The following is a 14,068-nucleotide window of genomic DNA, read 5'->3' as shown; positions in this document are numbered from 1 at the left end:
CATAAAAATTAATTTTACAATAGCAATTTCACTATAAATATGTTCTTTTAAACGATTGAATCTCATTTACGTATGTAAGAAATCAAAATAATGTGATGAAATAAATCACTGTCCAACTTTGTATTTGTATAGAAATAGAATAGTGAACGTCGCCCTTACATTTTCCATAGTATTGAAGATAGTGCTAGTGGAATTGGTTCCCTTGTTACAGATTCAGCATCTTTGAAGGGAAAGGGGATTTAAAATGAGAAAGCTTAGGAAGAAGTTTGAGCTGCTTGAGATTGAATTATAATTGGGTATTCTGATGGTCCACGCAATTGGATTTTCCAATTTCTTGGTTGGCGTAGGCCTCACCGTCAACCATATCGGAGTCTCTGACGTAGTTCTTCCACAGCCAGTGCTGTTTCCACACTTTCTCAGTCATTTCTTCAATTGGCACATTCTTTGTCTCGGGTAGGAGAAACAGAACGAATGTGGACATGATTAAAACCCAGGCGGCGAAGAACAGAAAGATCCCATATTTGAAATGGCAGAGGATTGAGAGGAATGCCTGCAAAATGACGAATGTGAAGACAAGGTTGATGCACACAGTCACACTTTGTCCAGCAGCTCTGGTCTCTAGTGGAAATGTCTCGCTTGGAATGAGCCATCCAAGAGGCCCCCATGACCATGCAAAGGCCGACACGAATGTGCATACCATTAACACTATCACAGCTGCTGCGCCACGAGATAACTCTTCATCCTGCTTCATCCCTCTTGCCAACATTATTCCTATGATCACCTGCAATCCCATGAACACAACATCGTTACAATTTGTCATATAAAATCTGTTCCGCATGTCTACAATTTATGGCTGGAGGAGACTTACCTGTGAAACAAACATCTGGACGCCCGCTTCGAGCAGAAGCACTCTCCGCCCAACCTTATCAACTGAGTAGATTGAAACTAGAGTGGCCAAACCATTTGTAACGCCAGTGATAACCGAGGAGTAGAGAGAGGCGTCGTTTTTGAACCCCAAAGTCTGAAAGAGCACAGGGGCATAGAACATAATGGCGTTGATGCCGGTAAACTGTTGGAAGAACTGCAAGCACATTGTTATGATTAGTTGAGGCCTGTTTCTCCTCTTCAGAAGGTTTCGGAATGGATGCTTAACTGACGCGGTTACTGTGCTGGCCTCTACTAATTCGTTGAATTCTGGGTCCACATTATCGGTTCCTCTAATTTTTCTGAGAACAGCCTTACCTTCTTCGAGGAGTCCTCTTTCAATCAAGCTGCTGGGAGTTTCTACTAATGCTATGGAACCTACTGTAAGAAGAATAGCAGGAATTCCTGCAAGACCGAGTGAAAGCCTCCATCCCCAAGGACTGATTTTCTCTGTTGCATAATTCACCATGTTAGCAAAGACAATGCCAATTGTGACGTTCAACTGGAAGAGAATATTCGGACCCCCTCAGATTCTGGTCGGCGCTATCTCTGACAGGAAAAGAGGAACCGCCTGCGGCATAGTGGAAATTATCAATTTATTTCAATTAATTGCATGATTTTCGATGAAGAATAAATTGACGAGTACTAATTGGAAAGACAATGTTAATTTTTTTTCCGCGACGAAGACAGTGCGTACCTGATTAGCGAATCCAACTCCGCATCCCAGCAGAATTCTGCCAATGATAAGCATGGGAAGATCATTAGCTGCCGCGCTGAGGACAACTCCAACTAGGAAAAATAAGCCAGCGAAGAGCATCGTGGGTGTCTGCCTGTTAGTTTTGTTAGCTTTGGACAGCTGTTTGTCCATTTGCTATTATTTAGTAAGTAATTGTTTTGCTAACTAATTGGTTAGATTAGAAACAAATATTTTTTAATTAATTGACCTCTTTTGGAAACTACTAGAAACCGACTTGGTTAGGGTTGTTAACTTGTTTTAATCTCAACCGTCGATTGTAAATCAATCTTGGCCGTTGGTTTACCAATAAGAATAGTATAAAAGGAGGTCAGGGGGGCATTTGGAGAATATGAAGTTTGGAGAAACGTTTGCAGTGTTAGCAAACAGTCTTGCAATGTTCGCAAGAGCACAGTGTTAGTGTGGGGATAGCAGTGGAGAATATCAGCGGGAGATATTAGGAGGTTGTCAAAATTCTGCTAATAAGAGGCAAGCAATTTTGTTTCTCCTGATTTGCTGAAGTTTAATATAATTCTTGATCTGTAGAACTAGTTTTCCCTTAGGGGTTTTTCCAAGGACAATTTGTCCAAAAATATTGTGTTCATTCTGTTGTTCATTTCTTTCCTTATTTTATAAGTGAAGTTGCAGTTGTGTTATTTTTCGATATTAACTGGGAATTTATTTTCAACAATTTAATAATCGTTTATGATAGGAGATTAATAATCAGTGACTGCAATAGTTAAATTTTTCACATGGCATCAGAGCATTGTTAAGGGTAGAAGATTCTTGCCCTAGGAAATAAATTTTGATCTCTTTAGATTTATTATTGCTTTAAACCCTTGAGATGGCTTCAGCTGGTTTGAGAGATCAGGATAGATTGGATGGTGCCTCAAATTTTGGTGTCTGGAAGGCCATACGTTCTTTATTGTTGGAAGAGAATGGTATCAAGGATTATGCTACCAATGTTGTACCTGTACCAACGGATGCAACACAGCTTGCAGCATATAGGAAGGACAATGCCAAAGCGAGGAGGATTATCCTTGATGGTGTCAAGGATCATATTGTTTCACATATTGTAGAGCTAGATACGATGAAGAAGATGTGGAACGCCATTCTGAATCTATACCAGAATGCTACCACCAACAAGAAGTTGATTCTCAGAGAGAAGCTAAAGAATACCCGAATAAGGGAGAAGACATCACAAGTTACCTCACCAGGCTCAGACTTGTCAAGGATGAGTTAACAACTATTAGAGATAGCCCTAGTGATGACGAGCTAGTGAGAATAACCCTAAATGAGTTTACTAAAAAATGGAGTGTCTTTGTTCAAGTTGTCAATGGACGAGATACTTTACCGAGTTGGGATGGACTATGGACTTATTTCACTCAGGAGGAGTTTAGACTAAGTCTTATCAATGGGGCCAACAAGAGTCAGAAAAATGAGGTGGAACAAGAGAACGTTACCCTAGCGGGTAAAGGGAAAGCAAAGAAGGGATCTAGCAAAGGATCAAATTCACAAAGTGAGAAGAAGAAGAAGAAGGACCTTTCTAAGGTCAAGTGCTTTGGATGTCACGATTTTGGCCACTATGTCAGTGATTGCCCAGAGACAAAGAAGGGTAAGAAGCAGGTGGCAACTTCAGCAAGTGCGAAAGAACTCTCCAGTAGAATGGAAGATGAGTTTACACTCATAGCTTGTATGGTTAGCTCAACCTCACAGTGTGTTTGGTATATAGATAGCCGGGCATCATTCCATATGACAAGAGTTAGAGAGTACTTCTCCAGTTATAAGGAGGAGGGCACCAATATCCAAATTTCTATGGGAAACTTGTCCAAACTCAACCCTGTTGAGAAAGGGACTTTTCAGTTTCAGAGGGAGAATGGAAAGGTAATTCCACTTCATGATGTGTTATATGTGCCAGGCTTAGGTATGAATTTGATTTTTGTATCTGTTCTTCTTGATAGGGGTTATAATGTACTCTTTAGAGGGACAAATGTGTTGATTAAGCACAAGGATTGGAAATCACCCATAACTATTGGAGTTACGACTGGTCGCCTTTATAGATTGTAGTTTGATACTCCTAAGGCACTTATGATCAATAGTAATCCTAAGATCTTGGAGAGCTATGGCATAGGAGGATGGGCCATATTCATCATGGAGCACTTAGATTGCTTCGTGAGACAGTGACAGGTGTTCCAAAGTTGAGCACAGAGCATGACAATGTATGTAAGGGATGTGTGTTGGAGAAGTTTGCGAAAGCATCTTTTCCAAGGAGTGACACCAGATCTAAGGGTGTTCTTGATTTAGTACATTTAGATGTTTGTGGACCGATGTCGACGAAATCTCTCAGAGGATATGAGTACTATGTTACTTTTATTGATGATTTCTCTAGAAAGACCTGGATATACTTCTTGAAGACTAAAGATGAGGTTTTCAGTCAATTCCAAGAGTTCAAGGCTCTTGTCAAGAACTTGACAAGAAAGAAGATAAAGGTTCTTCGGTCAGACAATGGAGGCGAGTACAAAGGAAATGTCTTCCAGGAGTTCTGCACCAGAGAAGGAATCAAGAGAGAATGGATTGTTCCTTACAATCCACAGCACAATGGAGTTGCTAAGAGGAAGAACCGTTCTATATTGGAGGTAGCAAGAGTTATGCTACATGACCAGGACATGCCCCATTACTTATGGGCAGAGGTGTGTAATACATCAGTCTACATTCAGAATAGAGTTCCACACAAGGTGCTAGGGAAGATGACACTATAGGAGGCTTTCACAAGGAAGAAGCCAGATGTTAGTCACTTCAGGATATTCGGGAGTTTGGCATATTGCCATATTCTTGGAGATACACGTACAAGGTTAGATTAGACTGTAGAGAGGAGGTACTTTGTTGGGTATAGTGAGACCTCAAAGGCATACAAGATTTTCATTCTGGGGACTAAAAGAATTATTGTTAGACTGGATGTCAAGTTCATGGAGGACAAGGCATTCAGGAGATCTAGAGATTTGCCAGCAGATGATCAGAGTGAGCAGCCAACAGAAGCTCCAAGACCAATTCAAGAGCAACAAAGCTCAAGTACAGTTACCAGTACGATTGTAGACTCAGTTAGTGAAGATTCACAGAGTATGGAGCAACAGGTGCAATAGAAAATGCATCTAGAAGACTTAGAGGTTGACATTTCATCCTCTACAGTTGGCAATAGGAACCATGTGGTTCCAAATACACAAAGGGATACTCAGGAGTTTGTGGGAGCTCCTAGGAAGAGTACTAGACAACGAAGACAACCGGCCAAGTTCAATGACTATGTGGCATTAGTTAGTCAGTTGGTAGATAGTGAGCCTTCTAGCTATCAAGAAGTTGTAGAACATTAGGTATGGCGAGATGCTATGGTTGAAGAATATTCTTCAATAATGCAGAATGATGTGTGGGAGGTAGTACCTAGACCAACAGATAGGCATGTAGTTGGATCATGTTGGATCTATAAGATAAAGCATAGTACAGATGGTAGCATCAAGAAATACAAGGTGAGGTTCATGGCAAAGGGGTTCTCTCAGAAGGAGGGAATAGACTATGAGGAGACATTTTCTCTTGTTGTCAGGTATATTTCTATATGAGCTGTAATCTCACTTGCAGCACAGATGGGATGGCAAATCCATCAAATGGATGTCAAGATAGCATTCCTTAATAGTGAGTTGAAGGAGGAGGTATACATAGAACAACCAGAAGGCTTTGTAGCACACAACAAAGAGACCCATGTGTGCAGATTAAAGAAAGCATTGTATGGACTCAAGCAGACTCCTAGAGTGTGATATGAACGCATTGATACATACTTGCAAAAAATGGGCTTTGTGAAGAGTGAAGCAGATGCTAACCTCTACTACTTGGTGGTTGGGGGTGAGACTCTCACTCTTGTTCTTTATGTGGATGGCCTATTTCTTACAGGTTCACTAGGGCTCATAGTGGATTGCAAGAGGAACCTTGCAGAAGAGTTTGAGATGAAGGATTTAGGACTTATGCACTACTTTCTAGGTATGGAAGTGTGGCAGACAGATGGGGAGATTTTCCTTGGTCAAGGGAAATATTGCATTGAAATCTTGAAGAAATTCAGGATGGAGGATTGCAAAGCCATGTCTACACCCATGATCACGAATTAGAGGAAGGTAGATACAATTAAGGAGAAAGATGTAGATCCCACTTTATATAGACAGTTGATTGGTTCACTTATGTATTTGGTCAACACTAGACCAGATATAGCATTTGTAGTAAACTCTCTTAGTCAGTTCATGGTTGAACCAAAGAGAATGCATTGGATAGAGGCTAAGCATGTGCTATGTTACTTGCGTGGTACAATCGAGTATGGGATTAGATATGTTTGAGGTGAAGGTATCAAGTTGATAGGCTATACTGACGCAGATTGGGTAGGAAGTACAATAGACAAAAGGAGCACTTCAGGGTGTTGTTTCAGCTTGGGATTAGGAGTTGTTTCTTGGTTTAGCAGGAAGCAAAAGCTTGTGGCTCTGAGTTCAGCTGAAGCAGAATACATAGTAGCTAGCATGGCGACATGTGAAGGTATATGGCTTCGAAAGCTGTTAGTAGCTTTGTTTCTTTAGAAGGTTGAGACTATTGTGATACATTGTGATAATTAGAGTTGCATCAAGTTATCTGAGAACCTAGTGTTTCATGATAGGTCCAAACATATAGATATCAGATATCACTTTATCAGAGATTGTGTACAAAGGGGAGTTGTTTAGCTACAATACATACCTACAGAGGAGCAGGTAGCAGACATTCTGACTAAGGCATTGGGGAAGGTAAAATTTATCTTCTTCAGAGATAAGTTAGGTGTCATGCAGAACAGCTTCCTCGCTAAGAGGGAGTGTTAGTTTTGTTAGCTTTGGATAGCTGTTTGTCTATTTTCTATTATTTAGCAAGTAATTGTTTTGCTAACTAATTAGTTAGATTAGAAACAAATATTTTTTAATTAATTGACCACTTTTGGAAACAACTAGAAACCGACTTGGTTAGGGTTGTTAAGTTGTTTTAATCTCAACCGTCGATTGTAAATCAATCTCGGCCATTAGTTTACCAACAGGAGTAGTATAAAAGGAGGTCAGGGGGACATTTGGAGAATATGAAGTTTGGAGAAACGTTTACATATTAGCAAACAGTCTTGCAGTGTTAGCAAGAGCACAGTGTTAGCGTGGAGATAGCAGTGCAGATAATCAGCGGGAGAAATTAGGAGGTTGTCGAAATTCTGCCAGTAAGAGGCAAGGAATTTTGTATCTCTTGATTTAATGAAGTTTAATATAATTCCTCCTCTGTAGAACTGTTTTTCCCTTAGGGGTTTTTCCAAGGACAATTTGTCCGAAAATATTGTGTTCATTGTGTTGTCCATTTCTTTCCGTACTTTATAAGTGAAGTTGTAGTTGTTTTATTTTTTGATATTAGCTAGAAATTTAATTTCAGCAGTTTAATAATCATATATGGTAGGAGATTAATAATCAGTGACTGCAATAGTTAAATTTTTCACACTGCCAAACGCTCTGCTCATATACGAGGCAAAGAATGTGGCAATGAGACCAGCCAGATATAGCGATGAGGTAAACAGCTAAAGCCCCTGATTGTCATATTTATAGTATAGATCATTGTCTTTCATCTCATTCTTCTTGCGATACACAGTGGGGAAGAATTTCTTTAGGAAATCGTTCATAGATGTGACCCCGCCTACAAATTATACAATTTAATATTCAGTCAGTTTGTCAATATTGGTCCAAATTCACAGACCATAGAAAGAACAAAGAATTGCATGACCAAAGAGATCTCCTTCAATTGTAAACAACAAAACATTACCTGAGATACCAATGTCATGGCCAAACATGAGGCCTCCACTAGCAGCAATGATGCACGTTATGATGACATACGACGTTATCCTCGCCTCCAACTCCATTCTACCAGGAGTGACTGGACCTGCAATATTAAACCCTCCCGCGGGCATCTTTCTTGGCTAACTAACAAAAGTCTCAAACACTAAAACTTGACACAGTTGTATTTCTTCAAAAGCCCACCAATGGTCTCGAAATTCTTGAAGGATTAAAAACCAAACTGCTCCGCAATGTTTTTAGAATCGAACAAAAAATTGTTGTGTACTATGGAAGAACAAGGCTGCAACTCCCAATAGATATAGCCCAAAAGTTTCAATCATATTGTCCCAAAAACTGCGTCGGTTCACACGTCAGCCACCTCACCGAAATAGGTTATCCACAAGTTAAGACTTCTCTGATTATGGCTCGTTTAATTCAAAACAGGAAACCTTCTTTATAGCCATTTCTATTTTATACATTTCAAGCCAACGCGATTAGTTTTATTGTCTTTCTCATAAAGAATTCAATGTATGGTTATTCTGACATTTCATTGATTCTGTTCTTTTATATATATTTCTTTCAATCTTTCCGACCATGTAAGGACTAGCAATGTGCTTTCCAACTAGCAATGATGCTTTAGTGTGCAATGGGTATACTGTTAATGTATGTAAGTGTAAATTTTGCGTATCTCTTCCTCATATTCTCTATATCTTTTTTTCTTTCTATCAATCTATCTTATCATTTATATCTCCTTTTAGCTCTTTGTCTTTATCTCTTCCTTTCAATGTCTCCCTTTGTGTCCCATTAGCTCTCTTTCTATCATTACCTCTTGATATATCTAAATGACTATATCTATTTTTCTCTCATCTTCTTTGTCTATATTCATCTATGTCTCTATCTTCCTCTACTGTCTCCATATCTAGAGACATTTGTGTGAAAAATCAAACTATTGCAGTTACTGATTATTAATCTCCTATCACAAATGATTATTAAACTGCTGAAAATAAATTTCCAGCTAATATCGAAGAATAACACAACTGCAACTTCACTTATAAAATACGGAAAGAAATGCGCAACACAATGAACACAATATTTTCGGACAAATTGTCCCTGGAAAAACCCCTAAGGGAAAACCAGTTCTACAGATGAGAAATTATATTAAACTTCAGAAAATCAAGAGATACAAAATTCCTTGCCTCTCACTGGCAGAACTCCGACAACCTCCTAATTTCTCCCGCTGATATTCCTCACTGCTATCCCTGTGCTAACACTGCGCCCTTGCTAACACTGCAAGACTGTTTGCTAACACTGCAAACTGCTTCTCCAAAATGCTTCTTCACATCCAAATGACCCAATGACCCCTTTCTATACTACTCTTGTTGGTAAACCAACGACCGAGATTAAATCTAACCAACAGCTGAGATTAAGACAACTCGACAGCCAATAATAGAATTGGTTGCAAAGTGTCCAAAAGGAATCACTAAAATTAGTAAATAATAACCATTTACTAATTTTTGGCAAGTGGACAAACAGCTGTCCAAACCACCCATAAATACAACCGCTATTCATAGATAAGGACGAACAACTGTCCAAGCTACCCATAAATAGTGCTGCTATTTCCATGTCAGAAATAACAGTTGTCCAACTAACAATAATTAACACTCCCTCTTAGCGAGGAAGCTATTCTGCATGACACGCATCTTATCTCTGAAGAAGATAAATTTGGCCTTTCCCAAAGCCTTCGTCAGAATGTCTGCTACCTGCTCATCTGTAGGTATGTATTGTAGTCGAACAACTCCCCTTTGTACACAATCTCTGATGAAGTGATATCTGATATCTATATGTTTAGACCTATCATGAAACACTGGATTTTCAGACAACTTGATGCAACTCTGATTGTCACAATGTATCACAGTAGTCTCAACCTTCTGACCAAATAAGGCTACTAACAACTTCCAAAGCCATATAGCTTCACATGTCGCCATGCTAGCTGCTATGTATTCTGCTTCTGCTGAACTTAGAGCCACAGACTTCTGCTTCCTGCTGAACCAAGATACAACTCCTGATCCCAAGCTGAAACAACACCCTGAAGTGCTCCTTTTGTCTGTTGTACTTCCTACCCAATCTGCGTCAGTATAGCCTATCAACCTGATACCTTCACCTCGAACATATCTGATCCCATACTCGACTGTACCACACAAGTAACGTAGCACATGCTTAGCCACTATCCAATGCATTCTCTTTGGTTCAACCATGAACTGACTAAGAGAGTTTACTGCAAATGCTATATCTGGTCTAGTGTTGACCAAATACATAAGCGAACCAATCAACTGTCTATATAAAGTGGGATCTACATCCTTCTCCTTAGTTGTATCTACCTTCCTCAAATTCGTGATCATGGGTGTAGACATGGCTTTGCAATCCTCCATCCCGAATTTCTTCAAGATTTCAATGCAATATTTCCCTTGACCAAGGAAAATCTTCCCATCTGTCTGCCGCACTTCCATGCCTAGAAAGTAGTGCATAAGTCCTAAATCCTTCATCTCGAACTCTTCTGCAAGGTTCCTCTTGCAATCCACTATGAGCCCTAGTGAACCTATAAGAAATAGGTCGTCCACATAAAGAACAAGAATGAGAATCTCACCCCTAACCATCAAGTAGTAGAGGTTAGCATCTGCTTCACTCTTCACAAAGCCCATTTTTTGCAAGTATGTATCGATGCGCTCATACCACGCTCTAGGAGCCTGCTTGAGTCCGTGTAATGCTTTCTTCAATCTGCACACGTGGGTCTCTTTGCTGTGTGCTACAAAGCCTTCTAGTTGTTCTATGTATACCTCCTTCTTCAACTCACCATTGAGGAATGCTGTCTTGACATCCATTTGATGGATCTGCCATCCCATCTATGCTGCAAGTGAGATTACAGCTCGTATAGAAGTATACCTGGCAACTGGAGCAAATTTCTCCTCATAGTCTATTCCCTCCTTCTGAGAGAACCCCTTTGCCACAAACCTAGCCTTGTATTTCTCGATGCTACCATCTGCACCGTGCTTTATTTTATAGATCCAGCATGATCCAACTACAGCCGTATCTGTTGGTCTAGGTACTACCTCCCACACATCATTCTGCATTATTGAAGAATATTCCTCAACCATAGCATCTCGCCATACCTGATGTTCTGCAACTTCATGATAGCTAGAAGGCTCACTATCTACCAATTGACTAACTAATGCCACATAGTCATTGAACTTGGCTGGTTGTCTTCGCTGTCTAGTACTCTTCCTAGGAGCTCCCACAAACTCCTGAGTATCCCTTTGTGTATCTGGAACCACATGGATCCTGCTGCCAACTGTAGAGGATGAAATGTCAACCTCTAAGTCTTCTAGATGCATTTCTTGTTGCACCTGTTGCTCCATACTCTGTGAATCTTCACTAACTGAGTCTACACTCGTACTGGTAACTGTACTTGAGCTTTGATGCCCTTGACTTGGTCTTGGAGCTTCTGTTGGCTGCTCACTCTGATCATCTGCTGGCAAATCTCTGGATCTCTTGAATGCCTTGTCCTCCATGAACTTGACATCCCGTCTGACAATAACTCTTTTAGTCCCCGGAATGAAAATCCTGTATGCCTTTGAGGTCTCACTGTACCCAACAAATTACCCCCTCTCTGCAGTCTGATCTAACTTTGTACATGTATCTCCAGGAATATGACAATATGCCAAACTCTCGAATATCCTGAAGTGACTAACATCTGGCTTCTTCCCTGTGAAAGCCTCCTCTGGTGTCATCTTCCCTAGCACCTTGTGTGGAACTCTATTCTGAATGTAGACTGTTGTATTACACGCCTCTGCCCATAAGTAACGGGGCATGTCCTGGTCATGTAGCATAGCTCTTTCTGCCTCCGATATAGAATGGTTCTTCCTCTCAACAACTCCATTCTTCTGTGGATTGTAAGGAACAATCCATTCTCTCTTGATTCCTTCTCTGGTGCAGAACTCTTGGAAGACATTTCCTTTGTACTCACCTCCATTGTCTGACCGAAGAACCTTTATCTTCTTTCCTGTCGAGTTCTCCACAAGAGCCTTGAATTCTTGGAATCGACTGAAAACCTCATCTTTAGTCTTCAAGAAGTATATCTAGGTCTTTCTAGAGAAGTCATCAATAAAAGTAACATAGTACTCATATCCTCTGAGAGATTTCATTGACATTGGTCCACAAACATCTGAATGTACTAGATCAAGAACACCCTTAGATCTGGTGTCACTCCTTGGAAAAGATGCTTTCACAAACTTCCCCAACACACATCCCTTACATACATCATCATGCTCTGTGCTCACCTCTAGAACACTTGTCACGGTCTCACGAAGCAATCTAAGTGCTCCATGATGAATATGGCCCAACCTCCTATGCCGTAGCTCTCCAAGATCTCTAGGATTATTGTTGCTCATAAGTGCCTTAGGAGTATCAAACTGCAATCTATAAAGGCGACCACTCCTAACTCCAATAGTTATGGGTGATTTCCAATCCTTGTGCTTAATCAACACATGTGTCCCTCTAAAGAGTACATTATACCCCCTATCCTGAAGAACAGATACAGAAATCAAATTCATACCTAAGCCCGACACATATAATACATCATGAAGAGGAATGACCTTTCCATTCTCCCTCTGAAACTGAACAGTCCCTTTCCCAACAGGGTTGAGTTTGGACAAGTTTCCCATAGAAATCTGGATGTTGGTGTCCTCCTCCTTGTACCTGGAGAAGTACTCTCTAACTCTTTTCATATGAAATGATGCCCCACTATCTATATACCAAACACATTGTGAGGTTGAGCTAACCATACAAGCTATGAGTGCAAACTCATCTTCCATTCTGCTGGAGAGTTCTTCTTCACTTGCTAAAGCTGCCACCTGCTTCTTACCCTTTTTCCTCTCTGGGCAATCACTGACATAGTGGCCAAACTCGTGACATCCAAAGCACTTGACCTTAGAAAGGTCCTTCTTCTTCTTTTCACTTTGTGAATTTGATCCTTTGCTAGATCCCTTCTTTGCTTTCCCTTTACCCGCTAGGGCAACGTTCTCTTGTTCCACCTCATTTTTCTGACTCTTGTTGGCCCCATTGACAAGACTTAGTCTAAACTCCTCCTGAGTGAAATCACTCCATAGTCGATCCCAACTCGGTAAAGTATCTCGTCCACTGACAACTTGAACAAAGACACTCCATTGTTTAGTAAACCCATTTAGGGCTATTCTCACTAGCTCATCATCACTAGGGCTATCTCCAACAGTTGCTAACTCATCCTTGACAAGTCTGAGCCTGGTGAGGTAACTTGTGACATCTTCTCCCTGATTCATCCGGGTATTCTTTAGCTTCTCTCTGAGAATCAACTTCCTGTTAGTGGTAGCATTCTGGTACAGATTTAGAATGGCATCCCACATCTTCTTTGTTGTATCTAGCTTTGAGATATGTGGAACAATATGATCCTTGACACCATCAAGTATAATCCTCCTCACTTTGGCATCGTCCTTCCTATATGCTGCAAGCTGTGTTGCATCCATTGGTACAGGTACACCACTAGTAGCATAATCTTTGATACCATTCTCTTCCAACAATAAAGAAATTCATGCCTTCCAGGCACCAAAATTTGAGGCACCATCCAATCTATCCTGATCTTTTAAATCAGCTGAAGCCATCTCAAGGGTTTAAAGCAATAATAAATCTAAAGAGATCATAATTTCTTTCCTAGGGAAAAACTCTTCTACCCTTAACAATGCTCTGATACCATGTGAAAAATCAAACTATTGCAGTCACTGATTATTAATCTCCTATCACAAATGATTATTAAACTGCTAAAAATAAATTCCCAGCTAATATTGAAGAATAACACAACTGCAACTTCACTTATAAAATACGGAAAGAAATGCGCAACACAATGAACACAATATTTTCGGACAAATTGTCCCTGGAAAAACCCCTAAGGGAAAATCAGTTCTACAGATGAGAAATTATATTAAACTTCAGAAAATCAAGAGATACAAAATTCCTTGCCTCTCACTGGCAGAACTCCGACAACCTCGTAATTTCTCCCGCTGATATTCCTCACTGCTATCTCTACGCTAACACTGCGCCCTTGCTAACACTGCAAAATGCTTCTCCAAAATGCTTCTTCACATCCAAATGACCCAATGACCCCTTTCTATACTATTCCTGTTGGTAAACCAACGACCGAGATTAAATCTAACCAACGGCTGAGATTAAGACAACTCGACAGCCAATAATAGAATTAGTTGCAAAGTGTCCAAAAGGAATCACTAAAATTAGTAAATAATAACCATTTACTAATTTTTGGCAAGTGGACAAACAGCTGTCCAAACCACCCATAAATACAACCGCTATTCATAGATAAGGACGAACAGCTATCCAAGCTACCCATAAATAGTGCTGCTATTTTCGGGTCAGAAATAAAAGCTGTCTAACTAACAGTAATTAACAATTTGCCTCTCTCCATCCATCCATCTCTATTCATCACCACTTCTTATACATTTAAATTTCTATATTT

At 40.2% G+C, this 14,068-nt stretch overlaps 1 protein-coding gene across 1 annotated transcript; it reads right to left on the bottom strand.

The window, feature by feature from the left end:
* Positions 1 to 286: 286 nt before the first annotated feature.
* On the bottom strand, positions 287 to 7,646 carry LOC149561583 (sugar transport protein MST4-like). The gene is made up of 5 exons (XM_089823812.1): positions 7,502 to 7,646; positions 7,182 to 7,375; positions 1,622 to 1,750; positions 869 to 1,495; positions 287 to 781 (listed from the first exon to the last, which is right to left on the bottom strand). The coding sequence occupies exons 4-5, from the start codon at positions 1,391 to 1,393 to the stop codon at positions 287 to 289; spliced, it is 1,020 nt and encodes a 339-aa protein (XP_089679938.1). The 5' UTR covers positions 1,394 to 1,495; positions 1,622 to 1,750; positions 7,182 to 7,375; positions 7,502 to 7,646.
* Between the last annotated feature and the right edge of the window lie 6,422 nt (positions 7,647 to 14,068).

This window comes from Cupressus sempervirens, chromosome 4, assembly GCF_028749045.1.
Source record: "Cupressus sempervirens isolate cs-2001-9-10 chromosome 4, ASM2874904v1, whole genome shotgun sequence".
Taxonomy (NCBI): domain Eukaryota; kingdom Viridiplantae; phylum Streptophyta; class Pinopsida; order Cupressales; family Cupressaceae; genus Cupressus; species Cupressus sempervirens.
The sequence above is the reverse complement of the archived record's forward strand: the minus strand, read 5'-3'. Positions and strand labels throughout refer to the sequence as shown.